At 40.4% G+C, this 25,945-nt stretch overlaps 2 protein-coding genes across 4 annotated transcripts in view; both read left to right on the forward strand.

Moving 5' to 3' along the window:
* Window positions 1-25,945, forward strand: part of DLC1 (DLC1 Rho GTPase activating protein) — a 362,233-nt gene that overhangs the window by 196,515 nt on the left and 139,773 nt on the right.
* LOC111825433 (cGMP-inhibited 3',5'-cyclic phosphodiesterase B-like) overlaps window positions 1,482-25,945 on the forward strand; it is a 25,998-nt gene continuing 1,534 nt past the window's right edge. Inside the window, exons 1-2 of one of the 3 annotated variants that reach the window (XM_023751831.1) lie at window positions 1,482-1,741; window positions 10,009-10,200. In XM_023751831.1, the coding sequence (XP_023607599.1) occupies window positions 1,603-1,741; window positions 10,009-10,142 (273 nt within the window). In that variant the 5' untranslated portion in view covers window positions 1,482-1,602 and the 3' untranslated portion in view covers window positions 10,143-10,200. Of the gene's footprint in view, window positions 1,742-2,387; window positions 2,801-10,008; window positions 10,201-19,401; window positions 20,025-25,945 lie in introns of those variants that run through there. The other 2 variants (XR_002828587.1, XR_002828588.1) reach the window with 2 other exon arrangements.

Genomic DNA, 25,945 nt, shown 5'->3' on the forward strand with positions numbered 1-25,945 from the left:
AATGTGAGCACCTTCTGGCAATTTTAATTATCATTCTCTGCATAATTAAGTTGTCAACATTGATGGGAAAGAGGATGCATGCTGTAGAAATGTGGAAACTCTGGAGATCGATGTGGGTTGAAATTAGTTTCATGTTTAAAAATAATTATGATAATAATTAGAATTTGCTTGGTACCTGATAATTTACAAAGTGCTTTTACACATTATTTAATTTCACAAAGATTATGAACTGGCCCTTAGGTACTTGATGCCAAACCTTGAACATTGTAAAATGGAATTTAAGGGAAAGTGAGAAAGAAGATAATTAAAAATGCATTGAAAGACAGAAAATCAGCCAAATTCATTGGCAGAGAAATAGATTTGTTTGGCATTTTAGAAACTCAACATATCTTGTAGAAGAAGCTGTTGGCCCATCTTTGGGTTTCACAGTGTTGGCACTGTTTGTTGTTTTGGGGAGAGTTTTTGATGTACCGTTATAATGACGTTTGCTTACTTAACACTGAAAGATGTGCAAAACCAGGAGACATCTGCACCATATTTAGAGGCAAAACCAAGAATGATTGGTTAAATCACTGAATGAAAGTAGAAGAATGATCAGAGGGGAAATATGAGGAGCTGATTAATCGTTCGTTTAAAACTCAGGTATCCACCTCAACTAGTGGTTCTCAACCTTCCTAATGCCGCGACCCTTTCATACAGTTCCTCATGTTGTGGTGACCCCCAATTTCATTGTTACAAATTGAACATAATTAAAGCATAGTGATTAATCACAAAAACAATATGTAATTATATATGTTTTCCGATGGTCTTCGGCGACCCCTGTGAAAGGGTCGTTCGACCCCCAAAGGGGTCGCGACCCACAGGTTGAGAACCGCTGAAGAGAGAATCCAGACTGGCCTGCAGGATGCTAGTGCAGCGAATCCAGACTGGCCTGCAGGATGCTAGTGACAGCCATAGCTTCCTTCCCGCAGCCGCACTCAAGGTTGTTTTCTGTCCCCTCAACATCCTCCTCTAGACCACGAGTTAATAAAACACAAAGGAGGTAGTCAAATGCCGCGCATGTGAACGAGAATGAACCTCCAAAGTCAAAGAGCACCCCACCTGCGACCTCTCCACCACCTCCCTCATTTTTTTATTTTTTTGCCTCTTGCCCTGCCTTGCCTTCAAAATGCAAGCTTCTGTGGGTTGCCAGGAAAGGAGAGATGGGATTTAATATTGGGACAGCCAGGCAGGGACCAAGTCAAGTTTCTAGATTACACAGGAAGCCAGCATCATCGGAGAGCCACGGAGGCAGCCCCAGAACCGCGCGCGGGTGTCGCCGGCTCAGCGTAAGCCTTTCCAGATGTGGCCGCGCGCCGCCGGAGCCTGGCGGCGCTCCAGGAGGCCGCCTGCAGTCGGCGCACTCGGGGCCGCAGCGCCAGCCGCATTGCCCGGCTCCCGCCAGGCGCGGGGCTCGCGGCAGCCCGGTCCCTGTTCCCGGCCCCCGGCCGCCTGGCAGAGCCGCAGCCCGCAGCCCCGGGAGGGCGCCTGCAGCTGGAGGGAGCGGGAGCGGAGCAGAATGGTCGCGGCGCCAGGGCAGCAGCCCTGAAGTCCTTCGCGGGGATGGGGGACCCCGAGGCCCACGTGATGGCGCGGCCCCTGAGAGCCCCTCTCCGGAGGTCCTTTAGTGATCACATCCGAGACTCCACGGCCAGAGCCCTGGATGTTATCTGGAAAAACACCCGAGACAGACGGCTGGCAGGTGAGGGGCGAAGGGGAGGGGGCGGGGGGAGGGGCGGTATTAACAGGAAAACAATTAAATACACCGGCTCAGTGAGGAACGCGGGTCATTTATGAGCCCATCAGCCGGGTAAAGTTCCTCACTGTCACGGCGGTGCCCTCAGTCTCCCTCTGACATGTAAGGCTTCTGCAGTGTTTGGGGTTTGGGGTGTGTCGTTTTCTCCCTGTGATGCCTCCGTCTGATTAATTCTAGAGAAGGTTTTATGAGAGGTGCTTTCTGTGGTGGTGGGGTGTTGTTTTTCCCCTTGAAAAACCAAGCGAGATCCTTACGCGTATCAGGAAATCGGTGGGGGTGGGCCGCCTCGGGCAGACGCACGGGGATCCGCTAGGCAGCTGGGGTCAGCTGCGGAGCTGGGGTCCGAGGTGGCCTGGCAGGCGCGCAGGCGAGGGGCCCGGGCGGGCGGGCGGTGTGTCAGTGGAGTAATCCGCGCTGCCCAGTCGGAGCTGCTGGTATTTCCTCTGGCAGCTGGAGCTGCGCTGAGTTCCAAGAGTGTGTCAGGTATGCTGGAGGCCGGCATTTGAAATATAATAAAGCATAACTACAGTGGTGCAATTCAAACGTCCGAGGGCTCATGTGACAGCGACCAAATGGCAGGCTGTGTTTGCAGGGCCACGCCAAGGAGACGGGAACTTCTGCCTCATTCTGGTGTTAAGACTATTCAGAAATGGATCCCGCATAGCATTGCCAACAAGCAGGCAAGAGAACTCCACATCCCGAAAAGCTCTCCCAGTCGTGTTGAATGGCTCTGTCTTGTTTGCTGTCTAAGTCTGTATACTGATGTCATCTGCACAGATGGGTCAAAGATTATGTTTTCTTTACCCTTTTGGTTAATCCAGTTGTTTTTCATATGCTGAGTGAAGCTCTGCGTTGTTGAAAATATTAGAAGTGTCAGTCCGGACTTCTGTGCTGTGTGCTCTCAATAAAAGGTCCTTTGACTTTCACACAATTGTCCCAACATGACTTGAAAAGAAGGAGTTTAAGGTTTGTGACTGTGATAAAGGAGATTATGAAGATAACATACTCGTTACCTAATCATGGTAAGCTGGAAATTTTTCCTAAATGCTCATAAAAATCTTTCTGTTAAATTAAACGATATTGCCCAGGACTGGGAGAGAATAAACAGTGTTGTCTAACCATAGCTAGGGGAGATGGAGCAGAATATTTTAAATTTAACCATTTTAGTGTGGCTTTATAGTAAAATGTGATACCTTAAAGAAATCCAGCTTTCCATATTAAGGCAGGTTTTTTTTAAAGTGTTCTATCTAGTGATAAACATTTGTATTTGGCTAGAGGAAGTTTAAGAAATAAGATATGGGAATATAAAATTCACAACTATAATTGTTTGACCCCCCCCCAAAAAAATAAGGTGATTGCTTTATTTTTGTCTTGTTTGACAAATTCATTGTCACAAATGGAAGGATTCCACAAATAGTGTCTTGTAAAGATGACACAAACATATCTTACTGTGGTTGGGTGTTTTAATTTGATAGTAAGACTAATTCAAACATTCCAGCATCCCAGACTTCCCCTTCCATTTTCATAAATGAGGAGCTTTTGACAGCTGTTGACTTCTGAGAATAAGAATATGATCCCTGGAAAAATGCTGTCTCTGTTTTGTCATTTGTCTATTAAATGGTTATAAGTATATTTTTATTGATTTCAGAGAGGAAGGGAGGGGGGGATAGAAATATCAATGATGAGAGAGAATCATTGATCAGCTGCCTCCTGCACGCGCCCCCCCCCCCACCTCCCCCACTGGGATCAAGCCCGTAACCGATGGTCAACCACTCAGCCACACCGTCCGGGCTTGTCTGTTAAATATTAATGGTCTATATGGAGTCAAAACTAGAGCATCGAGTGAAAAATACTTAGAGAAAATTAGTTACTTTTTATGTGCGATGAAACATTAAACAGGTCCACTGGAGGAAGAAATTCTTTGTATTGCCCAGTTTTCCTAAGATGAGTACGACCTCTTAGGCACTTCGCACAGTGGAGCATCCAGGTTCTGTACTGGAAAGGAAAGGGCTTTGGCTACCACAATGGACTGATTTCTGGGGCCTCGGACCCCCTCTGTGTCCTCCCCTGTTCTTGGCACGTGGCTTGGAGCTCCGTCAGTGTTTGTCCAATGGAGACCGACTTGGTTCACATCCAAACCTCAAGAGCACTCATTCTATCCTTTCCCTCAAACTTCTCCCCTGCACCCCACCCTCCCACTGACCAAAGACTTTAGCTGTTAATTATCCACAAGAAGTCACTTCTCCAAGCATCGGTACACTCCATTCTATATCCTCCCACTTGGCCCTCTCTTGCGGAATGGAGGGCAATAGGAAGTCCAAACCTCTCCCTTCACTTTATGTTGTGAAATTAATCAGGTGACAGATGAGAAGTGTTTTGAAGCCCCATAGGAAAATACTTCAGTAAATAGTCCCTGAAACATTATTTCTATGACAGTCATTTCATGTAGTTTCTCAAAAACTAACCCGAGATTTCAGTTTCTTCCATAGTGCTGGGCCAAGAGACAAAGTTTTAACTTTCCTTGTTAGATATTTTCTCTATCAGTCAATCTCTCTCTCTCTCTCTCTCTCTCTCTCTCTCTCTCTCTCTCTCTCTCACACACACACACACACACACACACACACACACACACACACTCTACATAACTTAAGAGTTCCTAGTTCTGCCCCAAATGATGCCATGTACAAAAACCACCATATACCTCTTGTTACCTTAAACTCCCTTATGTCAAAAATAGGAATTTCATCTGTTATGTTTAAATATCCACAGCCTTATAAAAACACAGTACAGAATTGCTGCTAGAAAAGGCCTTTAGGTTGTGAGGAGTGACAGAACAGACTGTTTTATTACATGCTCCTTTATATGTAACTAGAGGCCCGATGCACGAAATTTGTGCAAGAGTAGGCCTTCCTTCCCCTGGCTGCTGGCACCGGCTTCTCTCTGGCACCAGGATCTGGGCTTCCTTCCCTCACAGCCCTGGCTTTGTCCAGAAGGACGTCTGGTCTAATTAGCATATTACGCTTTTATTATTATAGATTGCCTTTCTCTGCCCAACCACACAACCCTCTTCTCTCTACAACCATTATTCCCAAGCCCACAGGTACACTGTCTTCTTTCCTAAGCACAGAGGATGGCATTGGGTCTTCAGGGAATTGGAACTTTGGGTGAAAGATGGGGTCAACAGTCCTTCTGTCTTACACTTCCTCTGTGTCCTCACCACTCCTCTGCTTCCGCCCGGCCTCCCCTTGAGCCCAAGGACATCTTGGCATCAGGGTGCATTCATTCCTTAAAACCTCTTGCCCTTGTAATCCTTGTGTATAGGGTCATGTAGGGGTTCTTAGCCTTTTTTGTGCCAACTGGTCTCTAGCATTCTGGTGAGGCCTGTGGATCACTTCTCAGGATAATACTTTTAACATAAGTAAAATACATAAAATCTAAAGGGAACCAATACTAATAAAATGTAGTTATCGAGGTATTTAATATTCAAAACTCAAAGTTGTGATAGAGTAATACAACATGAATGAATTATATAATACGCTATTGTGTTTAAAATATAAGGAAGTAAATTTAAATTAAGTATTTTTTAAAGATCCCAGATTTATTATTGCTTCGCTAGAGTCAGAACATTAAACTGTACAGTAGCTTTGGATTCATCTCCTTGTCGCCAACCATCATAGGTAGGGAATACTGGGGAGCAACATCCATACCCAGGTCACCAATGTGCAAACCTTCAACTTTCCAGTTTGGTAGTTGAGTGGGGCCAGCAATGTCACATGAACATCTGTGGACAGAAAAACTGCACTCATGTGTGATCAGGGGCAGCTTTGATAACTACCATACCTGTACAGCAGGGATGTGTGTAAGTGGTATTTTGTGATTTCTGCAACAACTGTTAATGAATGGAAAAGTCTGCGGTGACAGTCACAGGGACAACTGATACCATGGTGTGTGTGTTGGCGGGGAGGGGGCGGAGGTTCAGCTTGTCAACCCTTATCATTAGAAGAAACGTGAAGTTTCCATTAGAATTTAGTGAAACTAGAAATGAAATTGTTTCCATCCAAGTTCATGGACACCCTGAATTCTATCCATAGACCCTAGATTAAGAATCCCTGCTTAATCCCTGTAACTTCCAAATAGTTCTCATCAATAGTTATCAGAGTCTGAGATACTGGGCTGTCATACGTGAGATGGCTGGAATTCCTTGATGTACCAGTATATTTCCCAAAGCTCCACCAATGATTGAACTGATACACCAGCAAGACTGCCTCTGAGGAAGAATGAAAGAAACTAAATTCAGACTAGAAAGAGACAGAAGACTGAAAGCAGGGCAAAGCCCAGACTATACATGTACAGTAGCTGTCATCAACTGGGAAGGTGGAATGAACAAATAAACCACAAAAGAAAATAAACATTAGTCTTTCTTTAACATCTAGTAAGGTAAGGACAACTTATATAGTGTAAAATACACTGATTTATAAAAATATTCAATCAATTCTTACTATTAGGGAAACATGACATAGAAGGAAAAAATATGAATGCCTCAACCTGCTATGAGACATGTGGCACTGCTTCTAGAGCTAAACATTCAAAAGAGGAAGAAAAACTGAATTGTCTATAAAGAAGGCAAAAAAAAAATGTAGACAAATCTCAACCCAGATGAGATTCAAGAGACATAAAATAAATTCTTCAAGTATCTACATCAGGTTGGATCCCCCTGGGATATTTTGCTCAGCATCATCTGTCTTTTGTGAAATAAATTTTTACCTTTCAGCTGACCAGGTCTCTGATTCACTAGCAAAAGGAATGCTTGACATGCTGTGTGATACGCTGGCTTTCAATTCCATGGGGCATCAAGAACCCTGGCCCACTTCCCATGGCAGGCAACCACAAACACTGACTTTGTGAACTGTTTTCTGTTCTTTGGATCACAGTGCAAAGCAAGTAAGGGCATATGTAATGCCTTTTAATCAAGAATGATGCATGCCTCAAAATATGCAGGCTCCTCCCGTAAACAAAGACTTCCCTAGACATACGCAACACTATAGAACGTTTTAAAGGGTCTGAGAGACAACCACTAATGATGCTTCATGAGACACTCTCACATTTCTGGAGGGTAGGCGTGAGCATGTAGCTATTAAATTAGGTACCACTATTTCTGATAAAAAGAAGAGCATGTTGATGTGGAGGCCAGCTTTGATGAGAGAGACAACAGTGGCTAAGAGAGCCGGCTGTGACACCAGCCTGCCTGGGTATGAACCCTGGCTCTTGCACTGGATAACTTTGGGCAAGTCAGTCTATTTCTCACCAATATAAAGAGGATAATAATAGTGCTATACCATAAAATTGTTTTAAGAATTAAATGAGCAACTAGGCAGAGTGCTTAGGAGAGTCATTGACACGTAGTAAGCATTCCACGAGTTTGGATTTTGTAACCTCTCTTCCCTTTCCCTTTCACCCTGCTTCCCTGGGAGTTCTCCCTGTTATCATGACACTGCTATAATTTTCCTAAGCCTTTTGGGCAAAACTAGTTCAACCAGTCCAAAAAATAGAAAAGAAAAGGTTAAAATGTTCATGGGAAATGGGCATTATTTCTGTACCTTTGGAGAAAAACAAAGAAGATTCTAATGGAGGTGATTTTTTGCGTGCAGACCTTGAACTCCAAAATGAAATGACTTGAGAATAACTGTTTTTGCACATTGATGAAGGAATCAGTCTTGCATATGAGTTTGTCAGGCTGGATCTACAATATCTGAAAGCCATCCCAAGCGAGTTGGAACCTGCTTTGAAAATTGCTGTATAGATGCAGCCAAACATGGGAAAGATCAGCAGCACCAGCACGCTGAGGTTGCAGGCACGTGGCCCCGTGCTGGTATGGGAAGAAGTATGTGAAATGCCAGGGTTGCCACTGGAGAGGGATATGTTGCCTGGCTCCCTTTCTGGAGCAAGACCTCTATAACTTTCTTCAGTTCAAATAGTATGTATGAGCAGTCTGCATATTTTGCCAAAGGTTATTATACACAAATAAAGAGATGTGTCCAAAGTCAAAGGCGTGGTCGGAGGGGCATATGAATTAGTCACAGGTCTGCTAAGGATCTGAAGCTGTATTATGAAGCCAAAAGTGGATTTAAAAGAGCATTCCTGGAAGTTCTCTATTCCAGAGGAATTACTAGGGCCTACATTGAAGTTAAACTTGTCTTTGTGTTTTCCAATTTCTGATTCTAGTCACTTTTAATAATAATTTGTCATTCTTTTTATTTTATTTTTAAATATATTTTTTATTGCCCTAACCGGTTTGGCTCAGTGGATAGAGCGTCGGCCTGCGGACTGAAAGGTCCCAGGTTCGATTCCAGTCAAGGGCATGTACCTTGGTTGCGGGCACATCCCCAGTAGGGAGTGTGCAGGAGACAGCTGATCGATGTTTCTCTCTCATTAATGTTTCTAACTCTCTATCCCTCTACCTTCCTCTCTGTAAAAAAATCAATAAAATATATATTTAAAAAAAGAGCTGAACTATATATATATATTTTATTGTTGATAGTATTTCAGATATCTCCCATTCCTCCCCCCCTTAATCATACTCCTCCCAGCTCCTACCCTACCCCCCTCAGGTCTTCACTACCCTATTGCCCGTGTCCACTGGCTATGCCTATAAGTATATAAGTTCTTTGGCTTATCTCTTCTCGTCCCCCACCCCCACATCAAGTCTGTTCCATGCCTCCATGCTTAGGGTCTTATTTTGTTGGTCAATTCATGTTGTTCATTAGATTCCACAAATAAGTGAGATCATGTGATGTCTTCCTCAGATTGGCTTATTTCACTTAGCATAATATTTTCCAGGTCCATCCAGGCTGTCCCAAAGTGTTGTTCTTTTTTAAATTGAGGTGTAATTGACATACAACGTTATATTAGTTTCAGGTGTACAACATAATGATTTGATATTTGTATGTATTGCAAAATGATCCCCACAATAAGTGTAGTTAACATCCATTACCATACACAGTTACAAAATTCTTTTTTTGTGTGATGAGGACTTTTAAGATTTGCTCTCTTAACAACTTTCCAATATGAAATACAATATAATTAACCATACTAGAGGCCTGGTGCACAGATTCATGCACATTGCAAGTAAATTAATTAGAAGGTGGCCAGCGGGACAGGACTGGGCAAATCGGGCCAGGCATGCCCTGGAGCCAACCTCCCACGGTCCCTCCCTGGCCGGCTGCACCTGGAGCAGCTCTAGGGCTTGAAAGGTGTCTGCAGAGTGAGTGGGGTCCCTCTGGCAGGTGGGGTCCCTTGGCCTGGCCTGCGGGGATCAGGCCGAAATTGGCAGTCCAACATCCCCCAAGGGGTCCCAGATTGCGAGAGGGCACTCTGCAAAGTTGCTGCTCGGCAGCTCCTGCGTTGAGTGTCTGCCCCCTGGTGGTCATTGAGCATGATAGCTACCAGCTTAGACTTTTATATATATAGATTCACCATTCTGTACTTTATATCCCCATGAATTTTTAATTTATAACAGACGTTTGTAGCTCCCTTCATCCATTTGGCCCACCTCACCCCCAACTCTGGCAACCACCAATCTGTTCTCTGTATCTATGAGCTTGTTTTGTTTTGTTTTATTTTTTAGAATTCCACATATAAGGGAGATCATATGGTATTTGTCTTTCTCTGTCTGACTTATTTCACTTAGCATAATGCCCTCAAGGTCCATCCATGCTGACGCAAATGGAAAAATTTCACTCTTAATTTATAGCTGAATAATATTTCATTGTATCTATGTACCACATTTTCTCTATCTATTCATCTGTCCATGGACATTTAGTTTTTTCCATATCTTGGCTATTGTAAATAATGCTGCAGTGAGCATGGGGGTGCATATATCTTTTGAATGCGTGGTTTTGTTTTCTTTGGATAAATACCCAGAAGTGGAATTGCTGGATCATCTGGTAGAGCTAGTTTTAATTTTTTGAGGAACCTCCACAGTTTTCCACAGTGGCTCCACCAATGTCCATTCCCACCGGCAGTGCACCAGTTTCCCTTTTCTCCACATCCTTGCCAACACTTGTTATTGCTTGTCTTTTTTGTAATAGTCACTCCAACAGGTGACATCTCATCATGGTTTTGATTTGCATTTCCCTGATAATTAGTGATGTTGAACATCTTTTCATGTGCCTGTTGGCCATCTGTATGTCTTGTATAACCTGTGATTCTTGAAGAAAGAGGATGTGCCATGTGCTGGCACTGTTTGTGTGATGATGATGATGATGATGATGATGATGATGATGATGACGATGATGACGACGACCTTGCATCAATCCTTCTGTGCTCTTCCCCCGTTGCTTGTGAATAACCACTGCTATTTTTGATGCATTTGTTTGGAATTATCATTAAAGACTTAACCAAAGTTACCCAAAGAACAAAGTTATCTATACCCTTACTGATCAAATACATGACTGTGTAGTGCTACTGTTGCACTTCTCAGCCACAGCCAAAGACTAGGTGCGTAATTAAACTAAAAACATTTTTTGTAATATGAACTAAATCTGACACCTAGCAGTAGGTGTCCATTTTCCACTGCTGATCACGGAAATAAAAACATTTGAGTCCTGGCAAAGAGCCTCTATGCCACTATGAGAATATGACAGTAGTGGGGGTATGTGTAAGTAAATATAGGTATTTGGGATTGAACTTTTATTCACAGTATCCTTGGTATGTTCAGCCAGGTAAGTTATTGGACATTCCTCAATTTGAGAAAATTCTCACACTAGTAACTGGACTGACTTACCTGGTTCCTGCCTCCGCTGAATAGAAATAAAAACATGCAGTACCCCACACTGATTTTACTTCAGTATGCCCAGGGAAGTAGTAAGGTTTGCACTATTTGAGACAGTCATTGACCCACACCTCAGATTAAGTGTAACTCAAATGTATTCCAGATAGAAAGTTCCATAGAGTGTGAAAGTGGCAGCCAGGAAGTGCTGAGCGAGAAGTTCATTTTATGATTTGCCAAGATACTTACCCGAACTCATTATTTTTTAAATATATTTTTATTGATTTCAGAGAGGAAGGGGGAAGGAGAGAGAGATAGAAACATCACGCTCCCTACTGTAGATCAAGCCGGCAACCCTGGCATGTGCCCTGACCAGGAATCGAACCATGAGCTCCTGGTTCATAGGTCAGTGCTCAACCACTGAGCCACACCAGCCAGGCCCGAACTCATTATTTGACAATAAAAATACCTTAATGTTGAATTCAGTGTCATACAGAGGGTTGTCAGTTTTGATCCTCTATAGCAATATTATCCAATCAGTAAATTTTTTCATTCAAGAACTAAAACACTCAATAAAAACAAATTAATGAAAATCACCAAGACATAGTAAAAAACATGGCATACTATTGCTTGGTGAACATCCTGACACTACATTATCACTTTCTCTGTCTCTTTAGAGGATTTATTATTAGCATGAGCACATCTATCAATTAAACACACACACACCCATCAGGATGCCATGACTTCAAGGACCTTCTCTTCATCAAAGATTGAGGATTCCTGACTTACAGGATGCTGATGTAAACATCACAAAGTAGGCTCTGGTTGTTGACAACTTAGGGTGGAGGTGGGGATACAACACATTTAATGATGTCTAGACTTTGTTTTATCTTGTAGGCTTTTTTTGTGACACATTTAGCTTTTTGCAGACAACTCTCAAACCCTGACTCAGCTATTCAGTGTGGTTCAGTTTATCATGATCCATCATCTCTAATATGGTTTTGAATAGCAGGATGTTGTAGGTCCAGATTGAAGTGTGACCTCGGAATGTTTTCCATTCATGCTTGATTTCTATATCCTAGAGGTCTAGACAGTGTTATTGGTTTTTCACCAACATAAACATCTGGGGGGAAAAAGAAGAAGAAGAACTAAATTAGATGAGTAAGAACATTCCTAATCTACCTTTATAATATGCTACCTTTAAAATAAAACTGTTTTAATATATATGTTTTTATTGATTTCAGAGAGGAAGGGAGAGAGATAGAAAGATATAAACATCAATGATGAGAGAGAATCATTGATTGGCTGCCTCCTGCAGGCCCCTTACTGGGAAAGATCGAGCCTGCAACCCAGGCATGTGCCCTTGGCCAGAATCGAACCCAGGACCCGTTAGTCTGTAGGCTGACACTCTAGCCACAGAGCCAAACTGGCTAGGGCTAAAATAAAACTTTTTAAATGAAGCCCTCTCAAGTTGAAAGGATGCCAGCAAACGTATTGTTTTTCAACTCTGATAAGACAGTCTTTGGACTATGATTTTTCTCTGATTTAAACAAGTTTGAACATGTAATTTTAGGCTGCAATAGAAACGTCTTTCCTTGGTGCTATTACAAAAAGCTAGAATTTCATCTAGTGAATTCCAGCCAAATTAAATTAGCATATGCATGTTAACTCATGTATATAGCTCATGGATGGACAAATGAGATGACAATCCAATGAGGGGAGGGGGAGGGAGGAAATGCGCCAAACCCAAAGCAATGTGGAAATAAATATAATCAGGCCATCTCGAGTTTTATTTCTCACGGGTTGATTTTCATATTCTAAGAATTATTAATCACATTAGAACTCTACAGAGAGTGTATTTAAGAACCATAACACAACAGCCTAGTAGAGTACTGTGCCACTGAGTCCCAAGGAGAAACTGAGACCCTTTCCTTTGTGCTGGGGTACAGACCACATTCAACCAGACATCAACCAAACATGCCCCAGCCAGGAGCACCAGGTGGAAGAATGTAGAGGGATGACAAGACACCCAAAGTGTGTGCCTTACTTGTGCCTTTGGTATGCAGATGGCACATACAGCAGTACTGTGTGAATAACACCGGACATTTTGTACTTTAATTTTGTAAATTTATGAAATGTACATTCAGTACCTAATTCCAGTTTATGTATAACAACTTATAAAGTTGAACTTCTTTCTTTTTCTCTCTTTTTTTTTTTTAGTTTTTCTTTTGCTAGGGTAAAAAGGGAAGATCAAGGTATAAATCGGTGATTTAGAATCCAAGACTGTATTTCCAGCCAAAGCTCTTTGGCACAGCATAGTCATTGCACAACTGAAGATAAACATAGAGGGTAAACTCTAGAAAAATTATTTCCAAGCAGTGCCTGAAAATCTATTCTAAATGCACTTTGCACCATTTAAGACAATAATAACAGTCTGTGACCTGCCACTATGTGCATACCCCAAGGATTAGCTGGTACATCAGGGCCAAGTGTAAATAGACTGGGAAAAGAAAAAAAATAAACATTTAACTCTTTTAAAAAGGGAAGAAAGGGCATTAACAGGGGCTGAGGGTAAACCATGCCTGCTGGCGCTGCCCCTTGGGGAACGAGGACAAGGGTGTCCAAACCGTGCACCCACCTTCCTGGCCACACCACACACATTCCAAGCTCCCATTCTTCCGAGGCCACTTTGTAGAAAATGTTTTTATTTCCGTGACCCTGAGCATCACTCCCACTTTGCTGCATAAAGTGTTCCCTGAGTGAACCCGCGTGGCCTTTCATCCTCATTAATCCCTACCGCCAACCCACACATGCCCTGCCTCTCAGGCTGCTTTTGTGACTGCTCTTTTCCTTTACCCGTTTTGTGCTTAAAGTTAGAGGCTGACTTTAAGAAGCTCATAGTGCATAATCTGTCCCGTGTGTGCGTGCTTGCTTTCCTTGGTTCCATATTTTCCTCCCTATTTGGACCTAAAGTCTTTTAACTGATTAGTGAAACACCATTACTGGAGCTATCCACTTGTCTTCACACAAAAGTGCCTGGTTTGGAATCGCAATAACTTAGGTAACGTCTCCGTTTCTAAATGGACTCCAGGAAAACGATATTTGGCATCTTTTATTAAGAGAGAAAAAAGCTGACCCCATACCACCTACCAATTGAGCTGTAAGGGTCAAAAGCCAAGTGCTTTTAATAACTTTTTAAGAGTAGGTAATCCTTGCTCGCTTTGAAGACTGAAGCATGGACTAATTGCTTTTGTAAAATGAAGGTGATGTTGCTATAGCTAATGGTCCATGCAGTCGGACCCTGGCACATTTGATCCCAGTGTCTCGTGTGGCTTAAGTTGATGTTTTCATAACATACTCATTGGTTTTGATTCGACACAGTTCAGATAACATTTAAAATTGGTGTTTTTGCTTTCCAAAAGTCTTTTCTCCAAAAATATCTTTAGATATATTATCAATTGATTAATAGCAACATTATCTTTATTAATATTTTAGACATATAAGAAACCCATGTGTCAACCACTAATTTAAGTAATAAAGCATTAAAATTACTGTTTTTAAAATTTAAAATTACAGTGTGCCCCTCCTGGATCACATTCCCTCCCTCCTCCTCCTCCCCAACTCCCTTGGAATTCTTCAGTCCAGAACTTAGTGCTTAATCATTCCCAGTTTTGCACTCATATTACATATTTAAGTAAGCTAAACCAATATTAATTATTGTTTTGCACATTTAGAAGCTTTAAGTAGTACCATACTACAGATATCCTTCTACAACTCACTTGCTCAAAATTATATTTTTGAGATTTATTCATGTTGAAACAGAAAGATCATTCCTTCTTACTGCAGTTATATAAATATGCCACAATTTATTATTCATTCTCCTATTGAGAGGCATTTAGAATGTTTCCAATTATGTCTTATTACCACACGCACTTGCTGTTAGGAATACTGTTGTCTATACCTCCATGTACATATGTGTAGCAATTTCTCTATGATAGAATAATTCATCCAAGGATGGAATTTCATAGTCTAAGATATGTACATCTTATATAGCCACATTGTTCAACATGAATTACAGTCGTGCCAATGGTATACTAATAAAGGAATGCCCATGATAGAAAAGAGAAGTTTTCAAATGCCATAAAAGTCACAGAATATTTACTTTAAAAACCATAGAAATGTAAATTATATAGATATTAAAGTCAAATTTATATATATATGTATAGTCATATAAATATATTCATCTATATATATACTTATATAAATACACATAAATTTGTATAATATATCTCATATATAAATATATCATAAAAAGTTTTTTAATTAGTAATAGAATTAACCAAAGATTAGATGAGTAAGGTTTGGAATGAAGGCTATAAATAATAAATAATATTTCCCTAATTTTAGTGTGGTTTTTTGTATAGGTCAAGCTAAAATATAATTAAGTATCCATTTAAAGGTAATGATAAACATCAAGTTGATGTATGCCCAATTTCAGCCTATATTTGGGTCCGAATACAGCTGAGGTAGGGATGAGAATAGAATATGGAAGGAGAGTATCTGAAAATTAGAGGAAGCAAAAAGTGTGTGATTCAGAGCTAACATCTTCACAATAGCCTGTATTAAGAAATGCTTACAAGAGCACCTAACATAATGCCTCTTCCCCACCAAAAAATATGTGAAAGTTTCCAGTAAAACCAAAGGTTCCCTGGAACCAAGTGTGAAAGCCTAGCGTAAGGACCAACTATTTGAGTGCCATTGAAAAGCAACTCTTTCCTTAAGCAGCAAATAATTATCTTCAAGCGTAGAAAATGTTAATTTGAAAAATAAGCATAAATTTTACTTTTATTTTACTTCATTATATGAGTAAGTAGCAACACTTTTGTTTAAAATGTCTCTTGCAAGCAAAACATCATGCTTTAGAATGATGTGCATGTTTAAAAACAGCATCCTTACTTGACCTTTTCTCAGAGAGATACTCAGCTATTGATGGTCACTCAGTTTTGAAGCTCAGGTTGCAGAGTGTGGACGTGATGGCCTCCGGGCTTGTATTCACCCATCTACCTAGGAATCTTCCTTATCATATTGATAAGCTGGGAGCCATGCACTGCTTTGTGTTGTAAAGATCTCAGAGGTCATTTTTAAAATGGGGGCACAGCCCTGTCGGTGTGGCTCGGTGGTTGAATGTCGACCTGTGAACCAGGAGGTCACAGTTTGATTCCCGGCCAGGGCACATGCCCGGGTTGCAGGCTCGATCCCCAGTGGGGCGTCCAGGAGGCAGCCAATCAATGATTCTCTCTCATCGTTGATGTTTCTCTCTCTTCCTCTCCTTTCCTCCCTGAAATAAATTAAAAAATATATTTATAAAAAAGTAAAATGGGGACACAATCAGCTCCTCATAATTGTCTGGAAATATTAACAAATTTTCAATTTTCTTAGTTAAATGACCTCTTTTTATTTTACCAAGTTGACCACAAACCATTTCTTCAGAACGTAAAGTCCAGAAGGGACACAAGCCATACTTTGTAAAACATGTGGTGGTTTTCTTCATAATCACTGGTTTGTCAATTTCCCTCCTGATGTTAATGCTTGTTATCATTTCTCATGAAATATGTGCCCTTCAAGCAATTCTTTAAGTCTCTTCTCTTTTCTCCAAAATATAAACCCCCATCTCTTCTTTGAAGTCTCCTTACTTCAATTAGAACTTCTCTCTAATAACCATCATTACTATTCCTAATTTACTTATTCAATCATAATCACTGTCAAAATTATTACATTTAGCACACATGACAAAATTTACATTTAGAACTAACATTCTCTCCCACAGCACCAGTAACACCCATATCTCAAAGAGGGTTTGTGGAAGAAATTGTAGCAAGGGTTTTTTAAGCCTTTTTTTTTTTAAGACTCAGAAAGAATGTAAGATTGAAGTTTTTCCTCAACTTCCTCATATTTCATTTTAGGTAGACACCTAACATTCAGTGCCAGCCTCTGCTACAGCTTTTGTTGCATTATTTACTCCTCATCTGACCCTATGAAGTAGATTCTGTTATCCGTGTTTTACAAATGAAAGATGTCCACAGAGGTTAAATAACTTGCCAAACATCACTTAACGTGTCCAAATTTGAGCTCCTTCACTTTCCCACAAAACCTGTCTTTTCATCTCAGTTCATGACAGTTATCTTTAGCTCCTCTCTTCTTTCATTCTCCACATTCCTTCCACCAGCCAATTATATCCGCTCTACCTGCAAAATTCATCTAGAACCCAACCGCTTGTCACCACCCTCACTGCTACCACCCTGGCCCAAGCCACCATCATCTCAAACCTGGATTCTCGCAACCGGCCTCCCTACTTCCACCCCGCCCCCCTCCTGTAATTTATTCCAAACTTGGCAACCGGAGTGACGTTTTTAAACATAAATCATGTCCTGTCACTCCTCAACTCCAAAGCCTTCAATATCTTTCCCTCACACTTAGAATAAAATCCCTTCTATAGCCAAGACGTCCTTACCTGACCTGGGGCCTGCCTACCTCTCCTGCTTCGTCTTCTGTTCTCCCCAGTTCACTCCATGCCATGCACTCTGGCCTCTCTGTTCCCGGGAAACTGCTGTCCCCTCATCCTGAAAACTCTTTTTCCAGTTGTCGCATGACTCTCTCCCTCACTTCACTCAGGGCTCTGCTAACATGTCACCTTGGCTGAATTAAAATCACATTTTTAAAAATCACATTCTCCTATTAACCAAGTACAGTTCATTTACCCCAGAATGTTATAGATGTTTGTTTATTGTCTCTGTCTCCCTTTAGTATAAAAGTTCATCTTTGAGGCCAAAACCAAAATGCATACATACATATTTCTAAATGAAGCTCTACATATGTGAATACTGTATATTATATTATACAAGTACGTTTTCTATTGGACCAACTAAAAGAAAAAATAGGTATCAAGAGATTGAGGCAAAACATCTACCTCACATTTTTTTTCTGAATCAAACATTCAGAAGCTGATTGAAGGAGTACCCCCTCTTTTGTATATCACACGTATTGTTTTATTCATAAATTATTTCCAGATTGTATTCTTACCTCTATTTTAATAATTCCAAAAACTCAAACTACCATTTATAGTGTCCCAAAAAATGGGTACATACACTTTGAATAATTATAAAGGCAGTGTTTATTAAAATACATTTTATTTTCAAAATTGAGCTATCAGCTGTTAAAGTGTACATACATTTTTTGAGACACCCTGTATATAAGTGATATGATAGTTATACTTGTATGCATTCAGCATCAGTTGAGTCTTTTTCATCTATCTATCTATCTACTAGTATCTATCATCTGTGTATCTACCTTTTTCTGTCCTCTCTTCACCTTTAAACTCTAATCCTGTATCTCCAACTGTCTATTGGACACGTAAATTTGGAGGGCTTGCAACATCAGATGAAAATCAACAATTCCAAGGTTAACTTCTCTCTGTGTCCGGCTCTTCCTCTCTAGACATCCACCACTACCCCACAGGCTGTCATTACTCTCACCTAGGTTAAATCAGGGCCTCTTAAGCATGTCCCTAGAACTCTCACACTTGCCACTTCCATCCATCGTGTACGCCACTGCCATCTTCACTCTGTCGCTGTTTTTGCTCAATGTCATGCAGTTTCCAGACACATAAAATCAAAACCCCTCTGCCTGCTTGTGAAGATCCTGTGATCTAGCGACACTCTTCTTAGTCATGTTGCCTTCTCAGGTTCCACTAAAGCAGGGTCTTTGCTTCTCCTCCAGTTTGCTCCTGTTCGTCAACAAATGTAGCATGATCCCTTCGTCCAAAAGCAGTCATCTTGCTTTTGTAGCATTTGGAACAATGTCAACCTTTACTGATGTCCGTCTTGTCTAAAGTCGGGTAGCACTTACTGATTTTTAAAATGCCCATAATTAATTCTATGCTGTTCTATCTATTGCGTGTCTTTGTTGCTATTTCATGTGTTAGTCTTCTCCACCCAATTAGATAGGAATCTACTTGAACAGAAGAAACATCTCTTGAACTTGTATATAGCACTGGTATGCACCCACATAGCATACCAGTACTTTTTTTTTCAAACAGCACACACACACACACACACACACACCAGTTCAAATAAGTCAGAATTCCCATCGCTTAGTCAGAATAAACAAGTTTGCATGCCAATTCAAGTAGGACAGGTGGGAGAGAAATAAAGGAAATATGATGTGTTTGGGGAAGTTTTGAAATTTTCAAACATTGTAGTATCTGTTGTTTTATTTTTAATAATAAAAATAAGGCACTGATTCTCTACACCCCACAGTCAGGCGGATTTATAATGAAGCTAATGAACCTTCAGGGTCCCTCCCTTGCCCACACCCCTCTAAGGTCTTAGGGCAGCCCTAGCCCTGTGTTCACATATTTCTATAAAATTTTTAAAATTAAGATTTTTTAACTGCATTCGATTCAGATCATTATGGTTCATTATGATTCACAGCACTACATGGTCAGTGGGCATAAGTTTTCATGTTGGATGGTATTGGTGTGGCCAAGACCTTTTGTATTCATACTTTTGTCTTTTCTTTTTCTTTTTTTTTAATTTAATTTTATTTTTCACCATCACCATTTATCCTCTCTATGCCCTCTTCCACCTCAACCCCTTTCTCCTCCCCCCTCTGCAGTCACCACACTATTGTTCATGTCCATGGGTTCTCTCTCTTTTTATTTTGTTTTTTGCTTAATTCTGCCCCTGTATTCATAATTTTTCATGCCAAGTACTACTGGAGTGATTGAGTGGACATTTTGTAATTATAATTTTAATCTTTTTATTTTCTCATTATTCTTTAGTTGCAAAATGAAATTGAATATTTTAAAACCTAGCTATGGACTGTCTCCTGCCCATATGAGAAGTGGCAGGACCCTGGACAAATATGAAATGAAATATCAGAAGAGATAGAAACTAATTTTCATTGAGGACCTAATACATTACATCTCCTTGAGTGCTGAAACAACCATTTAAGGCAGGTGTCATTTTCCCATTGACAAATGAGAAAACACAACTGAAAATGTTAAGTAACTTGTCAACAATCACAAAACTAGTAAGACTTTAAATGCGGATGTGAACTCAATTCTCCTGAATGAAAATCCATGATGTCCCTATAACCTTATAGGACTGAAGCAAAAATCAAGAAGCAGATGATCAATTAGGGGGGACAGATATGGGTCCCCCCTTTTAGAAACTAACAAAAATCCCCTCCTGTCTCCATGCTTTTCCATAGCGTATTTTTGTAAACACAAAAGTGAGAATGTTATTTCTTTCTCATGCTTTTCTGTATTTTCTTGACCTGTTACTTCAAGAAAGTCAGACTAAAGTTTTCTTTGTGAAGTCAAGGGTTTACACTTTGCCCCTGAAGAAAGTGAAGGAGGAGGAGCTGAAAGATCTGAAGCGTTTGGAGGCTCTTTCTGTGCAGGTACTGGAATGTTGTGTGTCCATCAGCTTGCCCTTGTGATTTGCCGGGTGATTCACGTTGAGGTAGTAGCCACTCTGAAGTGGTGTAAGTGAATTGGAACTTGTTGTGTTTAAGTAATTACTTAACTGTGGCTCCCTGACATTTAACAGGCTTGGAGAAATGTGTTGTTGGTGCTTGTATATATTTTATTTCAAGTTGACTTTTGGGTATTTCCCTCTTGTATTTTCTGAGACACTGGTGTAGCTAGGAGACGGCTCTGCCCTTGTTTTGGTAAAAACGCACCCAGAGCTTGCGGCTCACTGAACACGTGAGAAGAGAGAGCGACTGCTATTACGTCCCCCTGCATTCAAGGAAGGACAGCTGGTTAGGATTAGGAGTGCATTCTACCTTCAGCATACAGCACTCCCACAGCTTCTAGTCCTCTTTTTTTTTTCTTCCCCTGTAGCTGACATAAACAAAGTCTGCATCATATCCTGTATGCAGTTAACGTTTTTGATATAATCAGGATAGTCCACAAAATAATTTTTTAATGCTGAATGCAGCAAACTTTTCAATATTTTATCAGGAAACAATATCTGCATTTTAACTAGAGCAGACATCCATGTGATGACTAAAACATATAAAGTAGATTATATCACATACGGTCATCCCACCAGAGCTTTATAGCTGTTCACTGGCTTGATGGGCATGTCAGACTTTTTTTTTAATACATTTTATTGATTTTTTACAGAGAGGAAGGGAGAGGGATAGAGAGCCAGAAACATCGATGAGAGAGAAACATCGATCAGCCGCCTCCTCCACACCCCCAACTGGGGATGTGCCCACAACCAAGGTACATGCCCTTGACCGGAATCAAACCCGGGACCCTTCAGTCTGCAGGCCGACGCTCTATCCATTGGCCAGGGCAAGACTTTTTGCCTTTTTTTTTAAGGTAAGCATATGTGGTCCTGGGAACTACGTAACAGGATTAGAGAGAAAGTTCTCCTCAGAGAAAATTCATCTTAGTTTTGTGATACAAGACAACTGTTTTGCAACATCCCGATTGCAGTGCTATAGTATAGGGTGGAACTTGGCCCCTGATCATATCTCCCAATACAAACAAGACAGCACAGACTGCAAATAATAGGGTCAGGGACTGGAAAGCGTGTTTAAAGACTATCACACACTAAACAGTGTTACTAGGAGTCACTATTTATTGCAAGTCACTTCTGGCCATCTCTACAGAGCCTGTCCTTGCCTCTTAATGAGTTAAGCTAGTTTAAAAATCTGTGATTAGAAGATCCATTGGTCTTTCAGTAATTTAGGCTAAACCCTTGTTTGTGGCCTTAGGAATTTTGAAAGCTTGAGTTACATAGTAATAAATACATATGATCACTTATAAACCTCCATTAGGACTATTTTTTTTCATCCATTTAACCAAAAACCATGAGTGAAGAGGTCTGATTTGTATTCCATATTCTGGAACTAAACCAGCTGTGAGAGACTTGAGCAAGTCAGTAATCCTCATGTTCTTCATCTGTGGAGTTCATCTGTGGAGATGAGGTTCAATTCCGTTATCTCTAAACGTCCTTCAAACACAGATATGCTGGGTTGCCGGTTGTAATGGAAATGTATAGATAGGAAATGGGCTCTACTCTCAAGACATGCACATTAAGCAACGAAAGATATTCTTCCATTTAACAAATATCAATTGAGTACTTCCTATAGGTACTTGGCATGCACCGCAAAAATGACCATAGATGACATCAGTGTTCAGTGCTGTGGGCATTACCAGGAAGCTAGACCTGGAGGTGTCTGAAAAGTGATCATGGGTTAATAAATTATGGGTTAAAATTTTCAGGCAAGAGTAGGTAAGGTAGCAGAGAGGAGGGAATATTGTGAATCCTGGTAAAGAGCACAGAGATGCCCTAGCTGGTTTGGCTCTGTGGATAGAGCGTCAGCCTGTGGACTGAAGGGTCCCAGGTTTGATTCCAGTCAGGGGCATGTACCTTGGTTGCGGGCTTGATACCCAGTGTGGGGCGTGCAGGAGGCAGCCAATCAAGGATTCTCTCTCATCGTTGATGTTTCTATCTCTCTCTCCCTGTCCTTTCCTCCCTGAAACCAATAAAAATATATTAAAACACACACACACACACACACACACACACACACACACACACACACACACACAGGTCGGGAAACAAGGAGAAAACTGTTCGGGAAACAAGGAGAAAAGTGGTTTCAACCTCTGAGACTGTTCATTTACTATTTCCTCTTTCACTCATTCATATATTCAGAAATATTTGCTGAGTGCTTATCCAGTCATTGAGAGTTGGGATACAAAGATGGACAGGAGTCATCTATGCCTTCATTATAATTAATAATGTCACTTACTGAGCTATTATATAGCAGTACTGCTGTAAGCTTTTCATACATGCATCACTAGTTCTGACAAAAATACATTTTATAGTAGTTAAATTAACAGTGATGTTTTAACCTCATCCCAGCAGGTGTAACTCTTCTGAGGTTATACGGTATATAAGGGAGTCAGGACTTGACTCTAGAGTCCCAGGGGTGGGCAAACTTTTTGACTCGAGGGCCACAATGGGTTCTTAAACTGGACCGGAGGGCCGGAACAAAAGCATGGATGGAGTGTTTGTGTGAACTAATATAAATTCAAAGTAAACATCATTACATAAAAGGGTACGGTCTCTTTTTTTTTTAGTTTTATTCATTTCAAACGGGCCGGATCTGGCCCGCGGGCCGTAGTTTGCTCACGGCTGCTCTAGACCATCCATCTCCCGGTCTGTGCCCTTTACCAGAGCTACTCTGCTTTCTATGTATTTGTTAAATGAATTCTAAATATTTTGTTAAATGCCAAGTGATTTTTAGTCATGTCACTGCCCCATCATATGAAATCACAAAAAGATATATATATATATATATATATATATATATATATATATATATTCCCAGATATCTTTTTTTTTCTGTAGTTTAGTCTTTCTTATGTCAATGATATTTGACAATTGGGGGTTCATGTGGGTTAGGATTTAACTAATGAAATTTTGTTACATTTTCTTTTCATCATCATCCCCCAAATAAGCTCATGTAGCATAGCCTTTTTAATTATTTGATTGTGAGAGCTGTACAAGACATCAATTACACATTAATTTATAAAATAGTTATCAAAAGTAGAAAGAAATTCAAGATATAGTTCATCGTTTTCTTCTCCAGCTGAATTCTAATAAGTCTTCTCTTATTCTTCAACTGCCTAGAAAATGTGGAGGGATGTACATAAAACACAGAAATGTAGGCAGTCTTCCAGCAGGCCTGCCTTTGAATGGGTAAGAGGAGTGTCCTGACTTATATCCCCATGTTGATTAGGCTCAGAACTACTTACTTCTCATTTTTACATTCACAGTTTCCCTTCTTGCTATTCTTTTCAAGGGCTTTTTACTTTTTTATGTATTCTTTGGGGGGGGGGGGTTAAAGAGGGGGAGTGAGACTTCCAAGTAGGTGACCACAACATTCCAAGGAGATGACCACCCGAGCACTAGCTGGTGTATTTGTGTAATCCCAAAGCTGGTCTCCCAAATATTTAGTGGACTACTTATATTCTTAAGCTGTTATGTTTTCATGGATTTTCACTAAAAGGACTTGGCAAATTGAAGGAAAGACCACATTCACCCAAACTTTAGATGGTTACTATAGTTAACATCTGGGCTGTGTCCTGACGTCAGGGCTGCCGTGATGAACTCCAGATGTTAGAACTAAGCAATGTTTTTGTTACCCTTAAGCATTTGCTGCCTTTGTTGTTGTTGTTCCCAGACTGCCAACTTCATAATGCAGGATGGTATTGGAGGAGAGGGGAAAATGTTAGCATCTGACACGGACCCAGAGTAACTGGTTTCCTCCTCCTTTAAGCACACTTTCAGGCCATCACATGATGCATAGTCCCAGGAAAGGCAGGCACCAGGGCCTCCTCAGATAAGGATATTTCCATGCAGTTGCTATTTTCAGTTAAAACAGGTTATGTGATGTACTGTGTCTTTCAGGTTTAATATCAGGTAGTAAGGAACCCAGAAAAGGAATAAAATAAATAATAAATATTCCAAAATTTTTGTAGTTGTGTTTTTAATCTGATTTTAGCTTTGATTATACATGTACATAAACACCACACAGACACAAAAATATTGATTGTTCTAGAAGAGAACCCCAGTCACACAAAAGCAACCACATTGGAGCAGATTCACATTACAATGAGCGTCCAAGGACAGTTTGCAAAAGGCATTATGACTCTAACGTCCATGCCAAGAAATTAGGAAAATCCCAAATAACCATCTATTCCTTCAAAACCCATTTTAGGTCTACAACCGTAATTTTTCTAATATGTGTCTGGTTATTCGTATTTTTAATTGATTTTACCTCTTATGTTAATGAATTCTATATGCAGTCCACATACTTTAATATCTTGGTGTTAATAACTCAGTTTCGGCCCTGGTAGGGTGGCTCAGTTGGTTGAGCATTTTCCCATGCACCAAAAGGTTGCCAGTTCGATTTCTGGTCAGGGCACATGTCCCACTTGTGGACTCGATCCCCAGTAGGGGGCATGCAGGAGGCAGCCAATCAATATTTCTCTCTGATGTTTCTCTCTCCCTCTCCCTTCCTTATTCTAGGTCATGTGACAAAATTAATGTGCAATTGCAACATATTTCTTGTTTGTCTTTTTATGACCTTCACCATATTGATGGTCCATATTAAGCTTATGATTACTTATAAGTCAGAGATCATTTTAACATGAACTAGAATCCTTTTCTCTTTTGCAGCAGAGGTTTGTTGGGTTGTTTTTTAAGACTAAATATAGGGTTGGCATATATCCCAGCCAAATCTTATCTTCTTCATTTTACATACACCTTCCTTACCCATCATTCCAACCTACTGAGATAATTCCGAATCTTTATCTCTTCGTATACCAGTTCTTTATTTTAGCTTGGTGACACCCATAGACATTATAAGCATGCCACTTGGAACTTTTAATCAAGGATTTTCTATTTTAATTCAATCAACATGTTACTAGGACAAAATCAATGACAAAATAAAGATCTCACTCCGGGTCCATATTCATTCAATTATCAATCCTCTTAAAAGTCAGTTGCTCAGCCAAAATATGACTCTATCCAATGTTTTGGTGCCCATTTAGTAAAGAACATTACTAAAACTTTATAAAATGCTTTGCTGATAGCAAAAGGCAAGCCATTTCCCTGATCTACTAGTCTAATAACTTTATAAAATGGAATTGGGTATTATTAAGAATTGCTTTTTTTCATCTATTCTTGCATGTTTCAATATTTTAACCCAACTATGTTATATCTAATAATTATTATGTACCTTTATTTGTATAGTCGCACATTTAAAAAATACTTCAGCCCTAGCCGGTTTGGTTCAGTGGGTAGAGCATCAGCCTGTGGACCAGAGTCTCGGGTTCGATTCTAATCAAGGGCATGTACCTCAGTTGCAGTCTCCTCCCTGGCACAGGCCCTGGTCAAGGCGCAATGCAGGTGGCAACCAATCGATGTGTTTCTCTCACATCAATATTTCTCTCTGTCTTTCCCTCTCTCTCCCACTCTTTCTAAAAATCAATGGAAAAATATCCTCTGGTGAGGATTAAAAAAAATACTTCAGTATAAATCACCCTTATGAAATCCTTTCAAACAGATTAAGGAAACATATGTGATTATCTCCATTTTAAAGATGAAGAAACTTAAGCTCAGTGAGGTGGCTAAAGCCCAGAGCTTATTATTTTAAGCACAACTTTCTTTCCATGACACCACAGCTGACAGGATTCAATTGCATTCTACTTACATGGCTTGGTGCTCAGTGAATATTTTTTAAAGGATGAATACATTTGTGCAGGACCAAAAATTTTTTTTTAAATATAT

Source organism: Myotis lucifugus, unplaced genomic scaffold, assembly GCF_000147115.1.
Source record: "Myotis lucifugus unplaced genomic scaffold, Myoluc2.0 scaffold_26, whole genome shotgun sequence".
NCBI classification, from domain to species: domain Eukaryota; kingdom Metazoa; phylum Chordata; class Mammalia; order Chiroptera; family Vespertilionidae; genus Myotis; species Myotis lucifugus.